At 35.4% G+C, this 15119-nt stretch overlaps 1 protein-coding gene across 1 annotated transcript in view; it reads left to right on the forward strand.

The window, feature by feature from the left end:
* Positions 1-15119, forward strand: part of Cacna2d1 (calcium channel, voltage-dependent, alpha 2/delta subunit 1) — a 374122-nt gene that overhangs the window by 291155 nt on the left and 67848 nt on the right. The window contains exons 8-10 of the mRNA XM_013026008.1: positions 416-467; positions 1807-1857; positions 3001-3100. Of these exons, the coding sequence (XP_012881462.1) occupies positions 416-467; positions 1807-1857; positions 3001-3100 (203 nt within the window). The remainder of the gene's footprint in view (positions 1-415; positions 468-1806; positions 1858-3000; positions 3101-15119) is intronic.

The following is a 15119-nucleotide window of genomic DNA, read 5'->3' on the forward strand; positions in this document are numbered from 1 at the left end:
AAAAACATTAAAATACATATCTAAGGGTTCATTTTCCTGACATCACATTATCTGACCTTTTCTGCTTGACTCATACATATACTAGATATTGCAAATAAGGGAAACCGACCATGGTATGAATTTTTCAAAAGCCTTTAAATTGACATAGTGAAAAGAATATACATATATATAAACACATGTTTATATGTATATATTCATCATTATATATTAAAGATGAATATTAAAGACAAGAGTCTTCTAATATGAGGAGTAACAGTATCTCTTTGTCTAAAGTAGTGTGGTGGTTTTTAAAATAAATAATTAAAAGTTAATAAAAGTTATTAGTTCAATTGGAGAGTGAATATAGTGTTGAGATGATTAATTAAATTCATTTAAAATAGACTGATTTAAGTTTTATGTTTAATTTCCGCTCCAGATCTGTTTCAGGTAGTGAGGATTGTTACTGAAACCTTCTCCATTTGCTTGGAGTAGAAGTTTTTTTAACAGAGAGATGACATAGTGTAGGGATAGTTTGCCTCTGGCAGTGCACTAATGAGCATTGGCCTCAAGGTAAGCAATGCCACTAGCTACATTCACATAGCATAGTTTTTATTCCTGAGAAAAGCTGTATTTGTTCCTCAATTCTAAAGAACTCATTCTCCTAATAAAAAACTCAAAAACTACCAATAATCTGATAACATTAGATTCACTGGAAAATAACTATCAATTAAAAATCTACTTGTGTTTCATTTGAATTTTTAAAATATACATGATGAGATACATTTTTCTTAAATGAGTTCACTTATATTAGTATGATGTTCCCTACTTTTGCACATTAATGTCTTTGAATACATATTCATGAATAGGGGAATTTAAGATAATTCAGAAGACTATGTGGTAATTAAGTTATCCTCTATTATTGGCTATTTAGTTTATTTCTAACTTTTACTATGGTTCCCACAAATCCTAAAAGCAGCATAATTGTTGACTCAAAAAATGTCTGAAGCTTTTATGGGCTGAAGCTCTTATATTCTGTTAAGTATTCAATAGCAATTTACATAAACACCAACTCAGTTTAATCCTAACAGACACAAAATTATTACTGACAGATTACCCCATTCTGTCTCTGTAGAGCCCCAAATTATTTAATGCACGCATAAGTTGTTCAATCACATAGTTTGAGTTTAGGAATGGGTTGTATCAGGAGAAATCTTAGAAGCTAGGCTGCCAATGATGAAAAGCAGACACTATCCTATCCTTTCCTGTTCCCATTGACAAATACAATAGAGTGAGTAGTGTTAAGATGCTAGCTGTGAAATATTATTATTTATTATAGGAATATTTACTTTCACAGGCAAACCATGCTGCCATGTTTTCTTTGTATAGGAGATAATCCTGATACAGGTTCTAAACTCTTAACTGCTCTTTCAACACAGCCCTGGGTACACAGCAACTGTGCAGCATGTTGTCTGAAAACAAATTGATCCATTATCTGGCAGGGTTCTGAGAAGGTAAATGTCGATAAAGTAATGGGAAAGGGACTCAGTGATAAGATAAAGTTGAGTCCAGGTTCAGCTCTCCCTTTGGAGGAAGAAGGCTTGCTCCCTGCCCATCTCAGCTTTTTGAATGTTGGCGCCCCCTGAACAAATCTTTCCCAGAGTTTTTGGTTCCCTAGGGATATGGTTAAATTAGGGACTTGTCATTTGGAACTCATTCATTTGGTGATTTTCAGAAGTTAAACATTTGAGATCCACCATTTACATACAACAAATACCAATGTTGGATGTGCCACAAGAGGAAAATAAAATCATGTTTTCTTTGTTTCAGGTATATCCAAGGGGCTGCATCTCCTAAAGACATGTTAATTCTGGTTGATGTGTGAGTATTAAGTATTACAGACTTATATTCAGAAAATGTGGGAGTGTTTGTAGCTCACAGTAATATACTAAGCTTAAGAAATTAAAAGTAAGGTGAAAAAAATAAAAGAATCAGTAGCCACACAGAGAAGCCATGTGGAGGCAGCAACCAAAATAACAAACATTAATTTTTTAATTGAAAAATTAAAGTGGTATCTTCTATGTCTGTATTAAAAATGGATGATTATGGCATGGTCCTGAAATCTGAGGAGGATAATTTGTTATTTGTTTACAATTTTTTCAGTAAATGTTTTCATGCGTAGATATTTAATTTTAATATTTTGAACAATAGTAAATGCACACATGAAAACAGAAAAAATGGAATTGTTTTTTCCATTCAGTCATTAGTGATCAACTTTTAAGGATTTAGCTACAAAATAGGAGAATATTAACTATAATAAGTATAATGATTTCTAAGACTTTAAAAAGGAACGTGATTAATATTCAAGAGAAATATGCATGTGTTAATATAATATCCATTTTACTTGTTACATTGTTTCATAGCAAAATATCTCAGATTCTTCCTGTGGGATGTACAAGTAGGAATCAGTCTCTAGCAAACAAGAGAGGTTATCAAAAGATCATAGACTATGTAGAGATGAAAAAATTACAAAGACTAAATCCTAGATAAAATCTGCTTTACTGTAGAAAACAAGACATTTTTTTCACAAATCTACTAGTCCTGCTGTTACAAGCTTAATAATGATGGTGGGTTTAAGGAAGCCAAACAGCCCCTTGACTGCGAAGGTGCCTCTTTACCCCTGTGGACTGTAGTTCTAACTCAACTTACAGAAATGGTGTTTCATATATATTTCCTGGATGAGTGATTGTACTCTCACTGAACAAATGGTTTTGGTTGGTTTTTTTTCCAATCATCATTTAATAGGCAATTTGGGTAGTTTTTATGAAAAATACATTCCTACTAACATTAGTAGGAAAAAAAGGAAGACTTTATAATTTCTATAACATCTGTTTTCCTTCTGATATTTTATAAAGAAACACATTGCTTGAGTATTAAGTACGTGATGGAGATAGAGTATATTTCCTTACAGTGCTGCTGCTTCCATAGCTGGTGATTAACATGGAGCCCTTTGTGTGTTCACAGGAGTGGAAGTGTTAGTGGGCTGACCCTTAAACTGATACGAACATCTGTCTCGGAAATGCTAGAAACTCTCTCAGATGATGATTTTGTGAATGTGGCTTCCGTAAGTATGAGATGACTCCATTTTCTTGAATTGTATCTGCAAATCCTAGTATGCTGTGACTTTAGTTACCTATTAAGCTAAGTGAGGTATGCCTCTTGCTCTACCAGCTTCCTAACTGATCTATTCTTCCTTAGATACTGGTTCTCCTATACTTCATGCTCGCACCCCTTTTTGTTTCCTAACCTGTGAGAGATGCAGCTGATAAAATGAATTTGAGTAAATAGCATTCCTCCTAGTCTCCTTCACTCAGAGGATTGTAAAATGGTAACTTGAGCCCCTTTAGGAGGTAGTATGCTGGACATAAAAATAGATGGCAGTTTTCTCTTCTGTGTGATGCTTGCTTTTGCCTTGGACAAATGTCCAAAGTGCATGATTTTTATCGTTTATTTCTCTTACCAACACAACAACCAACAGATAATTGAAACAGATAATTTGGAAACATCAAGTCTTTTATACATATTTCAATGATTCTTTAAAACTACTGAAATCTGAAGCAAATGAGAAACCACAAATGATTGTTACGATGTGACGTTTGAATTTATAGAATTTGGACAAAATATTTCATATTCCGGGGACATGGGCAGGAAAACAGGAATTGGTGGTGAGGTCATTTTGAAATGAGTGAATCATATTGGATCTGGCTCTGAAACCACTTGGGGAAGAAAAAAGTCAAAGTAGTTAATCTGCAACACCCATGGAAAGATGTTATCCATGGCAGAAGAGGCAGGAAACCTGGAACAATCCAATGTCAACTAAAGCTCTGGGTAACTAGATTCATGATATTTATTAAGAGAAAGAGTTTATCCCTAAGATCCTATTAGTAGAATGTGCCTGGACATAATGTACCTATAGAAAATATTCCCTAGATAATGTTTTGCACACCATATAATATCCTTCACAAGATTTAAATAAATTTACAAGCAGTCAAGTGGAACTCTTTGTGAGATTTCATAGAGGCCAGAGGAATGTGGCTGAAATGAAAATAAAAGAACTGGGGTGCTTTGCTTCTTCCTCGTTCTGAACCCTGCTTCCTGTGAACCATAGATATTTTTTTAATCTGTCTGTGATCTTCACATTATTTAGTAATATTTGATATTGTATAAAGTCTCTGGTTTGGGTCAGCCTGAATTTACAGGCTCATTTTATATTTTTTGTTTGCTGCTTACTTAGACACAAACAAGTGAAATGCAATGATGATCAGAGAAGATATTTATTTAGTTTGATTTGTGCATAATTATATTAACTTAAAGAACATTGGAGTCACTGTTAAAATATTTTGTTATAGCAAACAAGAAGAGCTCACACACTTTACATAAATACAAACTTGGCAGATTTAGAAGGGTCTATTTAAAACCAGCAGATACTAAATATGGCTACTGTCTTTCTGTGGCTTCTTCAGAAATAAACCTCAGTTGTGGGTTCAGACATAAGTAGTTAATTTTAGAGGTGATCACAAGAGATGTTTCTAATTAAGAGGATCGAGGCAGAGGAAAAGCAAAGCCAAGTAATGAATCTTAATTTAATATAAGGGACTCAAAATGGATGAGATATACTGGAAGCAATATAGCACAATCATTTCAGAATTATCCTTACTCAAAACCAAAGACCCTGGGTTACTGGGTGCCATTGTTTCCTTGGTTTAGGCAGCCTCTCGCTCCAAGAGGGCGTATTGAAACAAACCATTGTAGATGCTAGCTGTGAGGAGTAGTGAGTGTCTATCCAATCAGCTATTTAAAAAATGGAGATTACACACTTCTTAACAAACAAGGAAACAACATTATATTCAGGATAATCATCTTTTAAAGTCAAAATAATTTATTTTTATCTTTTCTATCTTATACTATTTCTACATTCCCTTGCAACTCTTTTTTTTGTATTTTTTTGTAAAGCTACTGTACAGAGGTTACATAAGTAAGGTAATGAGTACATTTCCTGTCAAGCATTGATACTTCCTCCTTTGTTTTTTCCCCTACCATCCCTTCCCTTCCCACTTCCCCAACTCCTCCCTCCCTCCCTGCCCTCAGTTTGTAAAGTTCATTTTCAACTTAGTACCTTGTACATCTCATTGTTGCAATGGGTCAACCTGAATCCTTATTTGAGCATTTTGTTATTTCCCTTCCCCTCCCCAAATTAAAAAAAACATATACATATATATATGTATATATAAATATATACATATATGTATATATAAATATATATACATGTATATATAAATATATATGTATATATATGTATATATAAATATGTATATATACATATATATATACATATATGTATACACACACACACACACACAAGATGTAGGGCACCAGAATCAAATACAGTGAAAACAGGGGTTATATACAATGGGGGAAGAACGTACAACAACAAAATCGCATAGTACATTATAAATACATTAAAAACAAGAGAGATAAAACCACTTGTGTCCCTATCTTGGGGTCCATTTCACTTAGCATCATCTTATATAGGCATATGTACACAGCTTTTGACCTTCTCTGCTTGTCCTAGACATATACAATTATTGCAAATAAGGAAAACCATGGGACCTAGAAAGAAATATAGGTCCCCTGCAACTCTTGATCAACTCTTACTGGTAGATTGCTTGGTGAAAATAACCCCATTCCGCCCAGAGGCCTAGAATCCATTCGTGTGTGTGTGTGTGTGTGTGTGTGTGTGTGTGTGTGTGTGTGTGTGTGCGTGTGTGTGTCTATTTAAACAATAGCTCTACAATTCTTCTTCCATACTTACCACCAAACATAGAAGTGCTTGCATAATTTACGTCCATATGGTTTATTTGGAAAGTAACTGTAAGAAATGCTGTAAGAGGAATGTTGGATGTGAAATGAGGAAAATAATGAATAGTTAAGCAGTTTGCTGGTCTTAGTGAGTAGAGCTTATCCCTGGGTGATTCTGAGTACCAGATTAGAGTGCATGAATTGGAATGCACAACATCTCCTAGTTTCAAGGAGAATATGAGCTGGGATATATAAAATTAATGAATGCTGCCAAAAGACATCAGTTCCTGGGTCTTCCCAGCACATAGTGTGAAAGAACAGAGGCTGCTCTCCAAAACTTCAGTCTTGGAGAGTTACACTGGAGTGAAAGCAAATAAGGACTGCTAGTATTTGCTGTAGTTAGAAACTCAGCAAGGCTATTCATAAATATGTTTTAAGAGAATTTTTGATTAAGTGGCCTTTGGACAAATTTTGCACTTTCATTCTTTGATGAGCAACTAATGGGTCCTTCCTAGTTACAGAACTTTTATGGTATGAACATGTGATTCTTACTATTTGATTAATTTTAAAGGCTATTACTTCTCCTACAAAATCCATTTTACTATGTATTTCTTTAAAGAAAATTGTTCAATAACTTCTTAAAAGCATCATTCGTAGGGAATATGACTACTAAAGAGTTTCATGCAGTTTCTCTGAACCATCTTACTATAGACTTTACAGATACATGGACACTTCTTTGTAAATCTTAACTTGGTTGTCCTCATCTAGTGTGGCTTGATTATATGACATCAAAGCACATGAGAAAATAGAATGTGATGCTTGTAGAAAAAAATTGGGAATAGGCTACTGGCATGGCTAAAGGGGCAAAGAGCCTGAGTAGAAAGCATGGGGCCCAATTATCACCAGAAAGTACTGTGGATGTATTTCATCAGGAAGTAATGCATCTGAACACCCCAAGTTAAAAATCATGAATATATCTTAGGTATATATTCAAAAAGAGGGAATAAAAGTGATTGAAATGTGCACAAGTCATTTTAAGATAAAATTTGTGAGATCAATATTTCAGGTTGACATTTGAAAGATGAAATCATAGTGATTTCTAACTCTACTTCTGTAGAAATTTATTACCTGTCTTTGCATCTCAGTTCCTACCTCTTCTCAGGCTTTCTTAGTCCTGGTTATTTTTATTTTTTGCTTTTTTTGTTGTTTATAATTCTTACCACAAGTAGAAGGATATTTTTTCAAGCATAGTCTTAATTCCTTTCTTAACCCTGCCCTTTATTTTACTACTTAAGAATAATCAATATTACGTGTTTTTGGTTGAAAGCTTTCTAAAGTATTTTAAGTGATCTCATTAGTCTAGACATATACTTGCCCTTTAAAAGTTAGTACAAATGAGATCTGAATGACAATAGTCATTGTTTTATTTTCATTATTATTGTTAAGATACTATAATTATCTTCAATTAAATGATAGATGATTATAAATATGGAATATGTATATAGTCACATATCTTAAGATACACATACAAACATATACATACATACATACTGTATGTTTATACATACAAATATAAATACATATAAATATATAATAGGGATACTGTGTGTGTATGACTGATATTTTGGCAGAAAATATTTTTATTTCAACAACCTTGTGTGGTAGATGATAGTACTAAAGTTAATTTTACGAATAAGGAATAGAGTTCTAGAAACTTTCAAAGAAGAAAACAGTATTAGAGAATAGTTATCTTCACCTACTTATCTAACATAAAAGAAAATGTTACAAAGGAAATATAAAATAAATATGCTTATTTTACAGTTATAGTTGATACAATAAATTCTAAAATAATATAAAATATTATAAAATAATTAATAGATGAATAATTTAAAACTATAATTTTATTTTATATTAAAAAGTGTGATTTCTGAGTTATGCAGGAATGTTTAAGGAACTCTGTTATTTTGGTTAACAAAAGCCAAAAGTATATTTGAAAAATTGAGCACCAGTTCTCACAACAGAGATCCTGGCTACTCGGGAGACTGAGATGTGGGGATCAAGATTCTGGCCAACTTGGGTAGAAAACTTCATAACCCACTTATCTTCAATTAACTCAAAAATCTGGAAGTAGAATTGTGATTTAACAGTAGAGCGCCAGCCTTGAACAAAAATGCAAAAAAGGACAGTGCCCTGACCTTGAGTTCATGTCCCAGTACCAGAACAAAAGAACAATCATAATTGAGTTGGATTATTGTTATTCTTGAGGATAATTATGCAAGCACTATAAAGTGCAGGTTTTGCCTAGGTAGGGTGATATGTATGTATCTCTCTCTATATATTTGTATTTTCCCATATTTAGTATGAACTGCATTCATAATTTCTAAGAAATCCTTCCTTCTTATTTGCCTTATGTTTTTTTGGGGGAGGGTATAAACTGTGTGAAACAGATGAATTTAAAAAGATATTGTCTCTGTAACATTTTGCTAAGAAAAAAGTAAAGTTATATTTTTTGTTTATACCAGAATGGCTCTTCTCATCAAATATAACTTTAATATTTTAATACCATGGACATTCTCAGGGAAGAGAAAACTTCAAGATGCCCTTATAGTGTCATATGGTATCTATGTGTGTGCACACATTTGTGCGTGGATTTGTATGTCCTCGTTTGCTCTCTAGTATATATTTTTTGCAAACCTAGAAAAATTTCATTGATCTTTCTGCTTATGTGACTTTAGCAGTTCATATAAAGAAGACTTGTTGGAACTTGGAGAGGGTTTCTCTAGGGGACCTTAACAGGTGTTTGTCCTAAGGCTTTGTGGTCAGGACCTGAGACATACCATATATACCTACACTTTCCTAAGGTTCCTGGGAAGTTCCTACCAGATGGAAAAAAGCAAGAAGCCTGTAAGTTTAGTTTTACATGGCTTGGTTTCTTTTTTTAAAAACTAATAGTCATTTTTATGCCTAAATCAGATATATGATATCAAGGCTAATGCTGTGTGGTTTTGGAGTGCTTCCACTGTCTCCAGTGATGTTTTTTGTTGCAGAAAGGAACCTGGCTGTTAGGCAAAGTGTAAATGCAAGTGCTGTGTAGCTGCTTTTCCACTAATCTAGTTATGAGCTCTGATAGAAGAACTGGTGGAGGACAGGAACAGAAATTCAATCACAGCATGGTCTGATTTATGGCCCAAGTTTCCAGCGTTGACACAGCAAGGAGGAACTTGTTTATGAATGTATGGGAGAAAATGCTACCAGCCAATGTAAGATAAAAGGCAAACTTAGGCTGATGGTTTACTACAACATGTCCAAAGTTAACAATGGAAGCTTTTTAGCTCTTTCGTGTAAATGTTAGGAATTCTAACTCTTAAAGTTCTTGGAGCCAGTTTTCAGCTTGGAAGCAATTCTCATTTGTACTCGTTATATAAAATGCTATATATTTAATTTCTTTCCAAAAAATATAATCTATACATTATACCTTTTATGTGTGATATTGTTTGTAGGAGACATATTTTATTTAATTAAGAAAAAACTCCACTGCTTCTGTTTATGTCTTTTTATTATCTTTAAGTAGTTGTACTAGAGTTTCAATTCAACCTGAGTGCAATGCATCTTGGTCAGTGTCACCCCTTCCATCATTTTCCTTCTTCTCTCCCAGCCCTACCAATCGCCTCAAGATTTCTAGTCCTAAGGGATGTTTATTTTAGAACTAGGCTCTCCCTTATACCAATCAATGAAAGTCTGCAAAATGCAGGTGCAAAAGGAGAGTTAGCAGCCACAGACAAGCGAGAGACGGGGAAGAGAAGGTGGCCATCGATCCCAGGATCCAGGCAGCAAGAAGAATCCATGCTTTTGTTTTCAAATAAACAAATCAAAGCCGAAACTGAATAGAAGACCTTAAAGTCAGCAAAAAGTTTCATTCTTAAAAAGAGAACTAGTATATGTCAGTCTTCAGTGAGTGAAGAGCAAAACAATGGCCAGACCCCTTGTGTCATTTCTGCACGAACGTTGTTAGGAAGGCTCTGGGGAAATGGCCCCTGCGGACTTCTCCCCCACAGGCCTTTGCTCTCATGCTTGTTAGAATTGTATAGGGATGATGGGTAAGGCACAACCTTTGAGACTACCACTGTATGACCTTTCACAAGTTACTTGTGGTTATCAATTGTACTTCTCTCCTCTTAAAATGGACGAGATCATATTTACCTCAGTAGAACGATACTGAACACCAAAGAAAATGTCACATGTAAGGTGCATTTTAATCGTCGTTATTATTCTTGCTTTCATGCTCTGCCAATTCAAATCTCTACCAACCTTGGAGACATTTCTTCATAAATCTGTCACATTTATTCATGTGTCAGCATTCAAAGCCGTTTGCTTGTAATTTGGAGTATTGGAATGTAAGAGATTAGAAATTGTTGCTTTGGCTCAAGTGGTAGAGCGCTAGCCTTGAGCATAGAGAGGCTTAGGGATAGAGCCCAAGCCCTGAGTTCAAGGCCGAGGACTGGCCAAAAAAAACAAACCTGAAATATAAGAGATTTGCATGGCAGATTAATTTAAATAATGTCTTCAATGGGAAATAAGTGGACTGATAACAGCCTTAATAGAAGCCCACACAGACAAGTGTGGCGTAGTGACCCATGCCGGAAATCCTAGTTATTCAGTAGGCTGAGATCTGATGGTCAAAGTTTGAAGCCAGCTTGGTCAGAAAAGCCCGTGAGATGCCGATCTCCAGTTAATCAGCCAGAAGTGCAGGTGTGGCTCAACTGAGAAATGGCTAGAAATCTCCATCCCAGATGTAAGGAACAAAAGCAGGCTGTAACACCCACTCCCAACCCCCAAACACACACCTGCTGAGTCATTCCCATGCAATGTTTCAATGAAATGCAACCACAGTAAAGTTTCATGTCCATTATGGACAGGGAAATCTGTGTAAATTAAGAAGGGATATTGACTGATGGGATAGGATGCACTCATGGATTTCCTAATACCATGACTTACATTTTTGTTAAGGGCTCTGGGTTTGTTCTCTAGCAGCACAAATTAAACCAAAGCAAAAACAACAAGACAAAAAAAAAAAAAACCTTAGTATAATGGACACTTTTATTTTGCAGCTATGCCTATTGGGTAGAGAATTTAAAAAACTAAGAAGAAAGTAAGTCAATGTTCTTTCTTTTTACATACTTAGCTTTCAAGACAAAAAGTGGGTTCTTTCAAGAACTATCTTCATGGACTGGAAAGGTGGCTCAGTGGTAGAGCGCTTGCCTTGCATGCCTGAGGCCCTGAGTTCAATTCCTCAGCACCACATAAGCAAAAAAGAAAAGAAAAGAAAAAAGCCGGAAGTGGCACTGTGGCTCAAGTGGTAGAGTGCTAGCCTTGAGCTGAAGAGCTGAGGGACAGCATGCAGGCCCAGAGTTCAAGGCCCCACGACCGGACCCAAAAAAAATTAAAAAAAAAAGAACTATCTTCATTTAAAAGACATGAAAAAAGTATGCACTATGAAGAATAAACTGAAGACAAGGACAAATTTAGGGATTATTGTAACTAGATAAACTAATAAAGGTTATTTAATACTTTTTTAAAAAGGAAATGACAGAAGCTAGCATACTTGCTTTATAAATATAAGGAAAGTTTATAAAAATGTGTTGACAGGCATTAGCATTTTCCTATTAATAATATGACAGGACAAGATTTTGGTACTTGGAAATTAGTTGTACATAGCAATCTAATAGTCAAGGTGAGGCAGAAAGCATACTTTTATCTTGAAATTATTTGTTATTTTTAATATAACAGTTAGTGGATTATTTCATGGGACTTTGCAAACTAAAAACTCCATGAATTTTTTCCTGTGTTTTTTTTTTCCAGGTTCTACTCATTTAATTATTTTGGAGTGTTAGTAAGGAAAATGACTTGGGCTGCGGTTGGCTAAGGGATGAGACTACCTAAGAAGGTCTAATCTTAAACTAGATTGCTATTTGCAAGGTGAAACATAGGGAAAGCCACAGATTTAATTGCATGTTAATGGGGTCTTGACCTCTATGAAGACTTGTGCAAGCTTTCTGCAGATATGGACCCAAAAGCTCCAAGAAGGGGGTTCACAGAGCTAAGAGTGGCAGCACGTGTCACAGACATGCTAAAGACACAGAGAGAAGGAAGCTGCCAGTTTATTGTCTGCCTCTTGGTATCTTGTCTGTCACTAGCCAGGCAAGGAGGGCAGGGGTTGACAAGGCTGTCACTGGCACTGAGACTCACCTTTGCCTATGACCTTCTCAATATTACCTTGTCAATCGTAAGTGTGCTGAAAAGAATGTACTATGTAGATATCAAACTTTTTAGCAAATTCCCATTACTGATGTTAATTATATATATAAAACTATACATATAACTATATATATATATAGCTTTATACACACACATTCAATCATATCATCAATATGGCTGCCTCTCTGCTTTGTGAACACATTCCCTGAGCTTTTATCATTCTCTGTGGAAGCTCAGCCAAGAACACTCTAACTTTTGCCATTTTTTTTTGTTCGTGTGTGTGTGCATGCATGTATAGTGTGTGTGTGTGTGTGTGTGTGTGTGTGTGTGTGTGTGTAAGGAGTAGTGCTTGAACTCAGAGCCTTGTTGCTGTCCCTCAGCTTTTTTGCTCAAGGTTGGCACTTTACCTCTTGACCTGCAACTCAACTTGCAGTTTTTAGTGGTTAATTGGAGATAAAATTCCCATAGACTTTCTTGCCAGGGCTGGTTGCAAACTGAGGTCTTCACATCTCAGCCCTTCTGAGCAGCTACAGACATGACACACCAGCTCCCAGCTTAGCTGGTTATTTTCAACTACAGAACAATTTCTAAGTAATAAGCTTCAGGAATCATAGGAATGCTGAATATATTGACCAAGGCTGCTCCTCCATGTGATGATCAAAGCATGTATGGTCATTTGCATATTTCATTAAGGTTTTGTCTTCAAGAACTGACATTCAAATTATTTGTAGTATAGGTAATGTTAAGGTGATTGTAGCTCTGGAGTTCTGCAGCAGAGAGGACAAGGCCTTGGGAATCAGCAGGTGCACTATGGGGATTCAGATGTCCTGGAGAGATGGGTGACAAAGTGAAATAGACATTGTTCCTTAACTAGAAGAAAAGCACAATCTCAATTCCTCCAAAACCTTCTAACTTCATTCAGCAACTGTGGATTACTTCTATATCCAGATATAAATACAGTACATAAGAATGATATTTGCAACTGTTAGAAACCCATTCAGCATTTTAACAAAGGTGAGCAGACTGAATGCTGAGTATGTTATGAATCATGTTGAATGGAATATTTGTTTTAAGAGAGAAATATCAAAACGTTGCATGCATGGTCGCATTTATAGTCAATCATGAATTTGTCCTTATAATCGTAATATCTAACAAATACATTTTAATCATAACAAGCTGATTGTTTTGTTTATCAATAGATATGTGATTTATTATTCCTCCTGTATGTAATTTTCTTCTGATTGTTAAACTGTCAGGTGTAGGAAATTGAAGGCCTTTCCATGTGATCTAGTCCAGTCCAGCATTTCAGAAAGGAGGAAATTAAAGCTCTAAGGAGATAATTGAGAGTCAGTTGTATCTGGGATGCTTATTTGAGGCATGGTTGGACTGGATCTGCTTTTTTAAAAATCAAATTAAAGAGTGGAAAAGTCTACATCACTGTGTTTCTGCTTTTGCACAATGGGTCATGGAGACCATAGGCTGGAAGCTATCATTAGGAACAGGCCTGACATCCAGAGCGAAGATGGCAGTAAGTGACATTAATGAAGATCCTCAGGGTGTCTCCACTGGACGCAAGCCACAGCTTCTGGTGTTCTTTCGATAAACACTAGGAACAAAACTAACAATGATGCATCTCAGTAAAGTTCCTAAAAGTCCTAACTGGCCTAGCAATATTTGCTGAATTTATGACCTGTCTTGAAACTAGAAGAAGGAATACATGAATATATCAGACATATGTAGAAATGTTGAAATATGGGATCCCTGGTTAGTTCTTTGGAAATGACAGCCTGTCGCATCCACTTGTCAATGCAGTTTTAATCTGCCAAAACACTTCTAAACTTCAGTGGAAACACAGATGTAGAAAAGTAGCATGACACGGCGGGGTGGCTTGTTCTTTTGGAATGAATAAAATATATATATCAGCAGTGGTACCATGCTCAGCATTAGTGACATGCTCAGCACTAGTGTTGGATCATTGAGTTCTGACTCATGGGGGATGTATGGTCTGCTCTATGTAGCTCGATAGCAGTTATTTTTCTCCTCAAACCCTTTTTTAGGGTCCATCTCAAAAATAACAGAAAGTTAGACAAGGGTTAGTGAGCTAGCTGATGCTTGTCTGGTGTGTAGCCTGGTTCTCCTGGGATTGTCAATCTTGTTAGCTAAAATGTTTATTGTTAATATTAAACGAGTTGAATGTTCATGAGACATTTGAAGGCATAAAGGACTTAATGTTATAAAAGATATACACAGTCCCAAGTTATTACAAAGAACCGTAGGTTATGAGCTATTTAATAAAAGTAGAAATTTGCTATATGAACAAAACAGCTTGTCATATCATAGTTTTTAGGAAAATGAATTCCACCAAGATCAAAATGTAAAATAGGGCATGTGATGGTGCAATACTATAATTCATGCTACTTCAAAGATAAGAGACCACATGGACAATGTTTGGAAGCTAGCCCAGAGAAAATGGGGATTGGGAGACCCATTTGGGAGACCCACTCTCAGCCAATAAGATAATCACGGTGGTATGTATGTTTAATCCAAGCTACACAGGACAAAAACAGCCTAGACAAAAACATTAACTATATGCCTTCCAACTTAAGCAAGTGGATGGGACCCAAGGGCTAGACGAATTGTCTAGTAAGCACAAAGCCCAAGTTCAAAACTGAAAACACAGCAACAAGATACAAACAGCATGAAACATTAGTAGAGGTTATGAGTATTTGATTGATGCATTTTTGCTAAGTTAAAAAAATTAACAAATAATACAGGAATAGGTTTATAAGTTTGATTTTTTAAAAACAGAAATAACAGAATGGGAGACTCTAGTTCTACCAACTAGATCTCTGTCAGGTTAAAATTGTATTCCCAATGAAGTGCTTGAGTTCATTTTGTTTGTTTTTCATTCGTAGTAGAATTATTCATTGGTTTTTCATCTCATTTCTTGTAAATGTGACTCAAATATTCATATATTTATGTACTCTTTTTTCTTCCCTTTTAACACAGGTCCTAAACATATAATTAAA

The sequence above is a fragment of the Dipodomys ordii genome, unplaced genomic scaffold (genome assembly GCF_000151885.1).
Source record: "Dipodomys ordii isolate 6190 unplaced genomic scaffold, Dord_2.0 Scaffold90, whole genome shotgun sequence".
NCBI lineage: Eukaryota > Metazoa > Chordata > Mammalia > Rodentia > Heteromyidae > Dipodomys > Dipodomys ordii.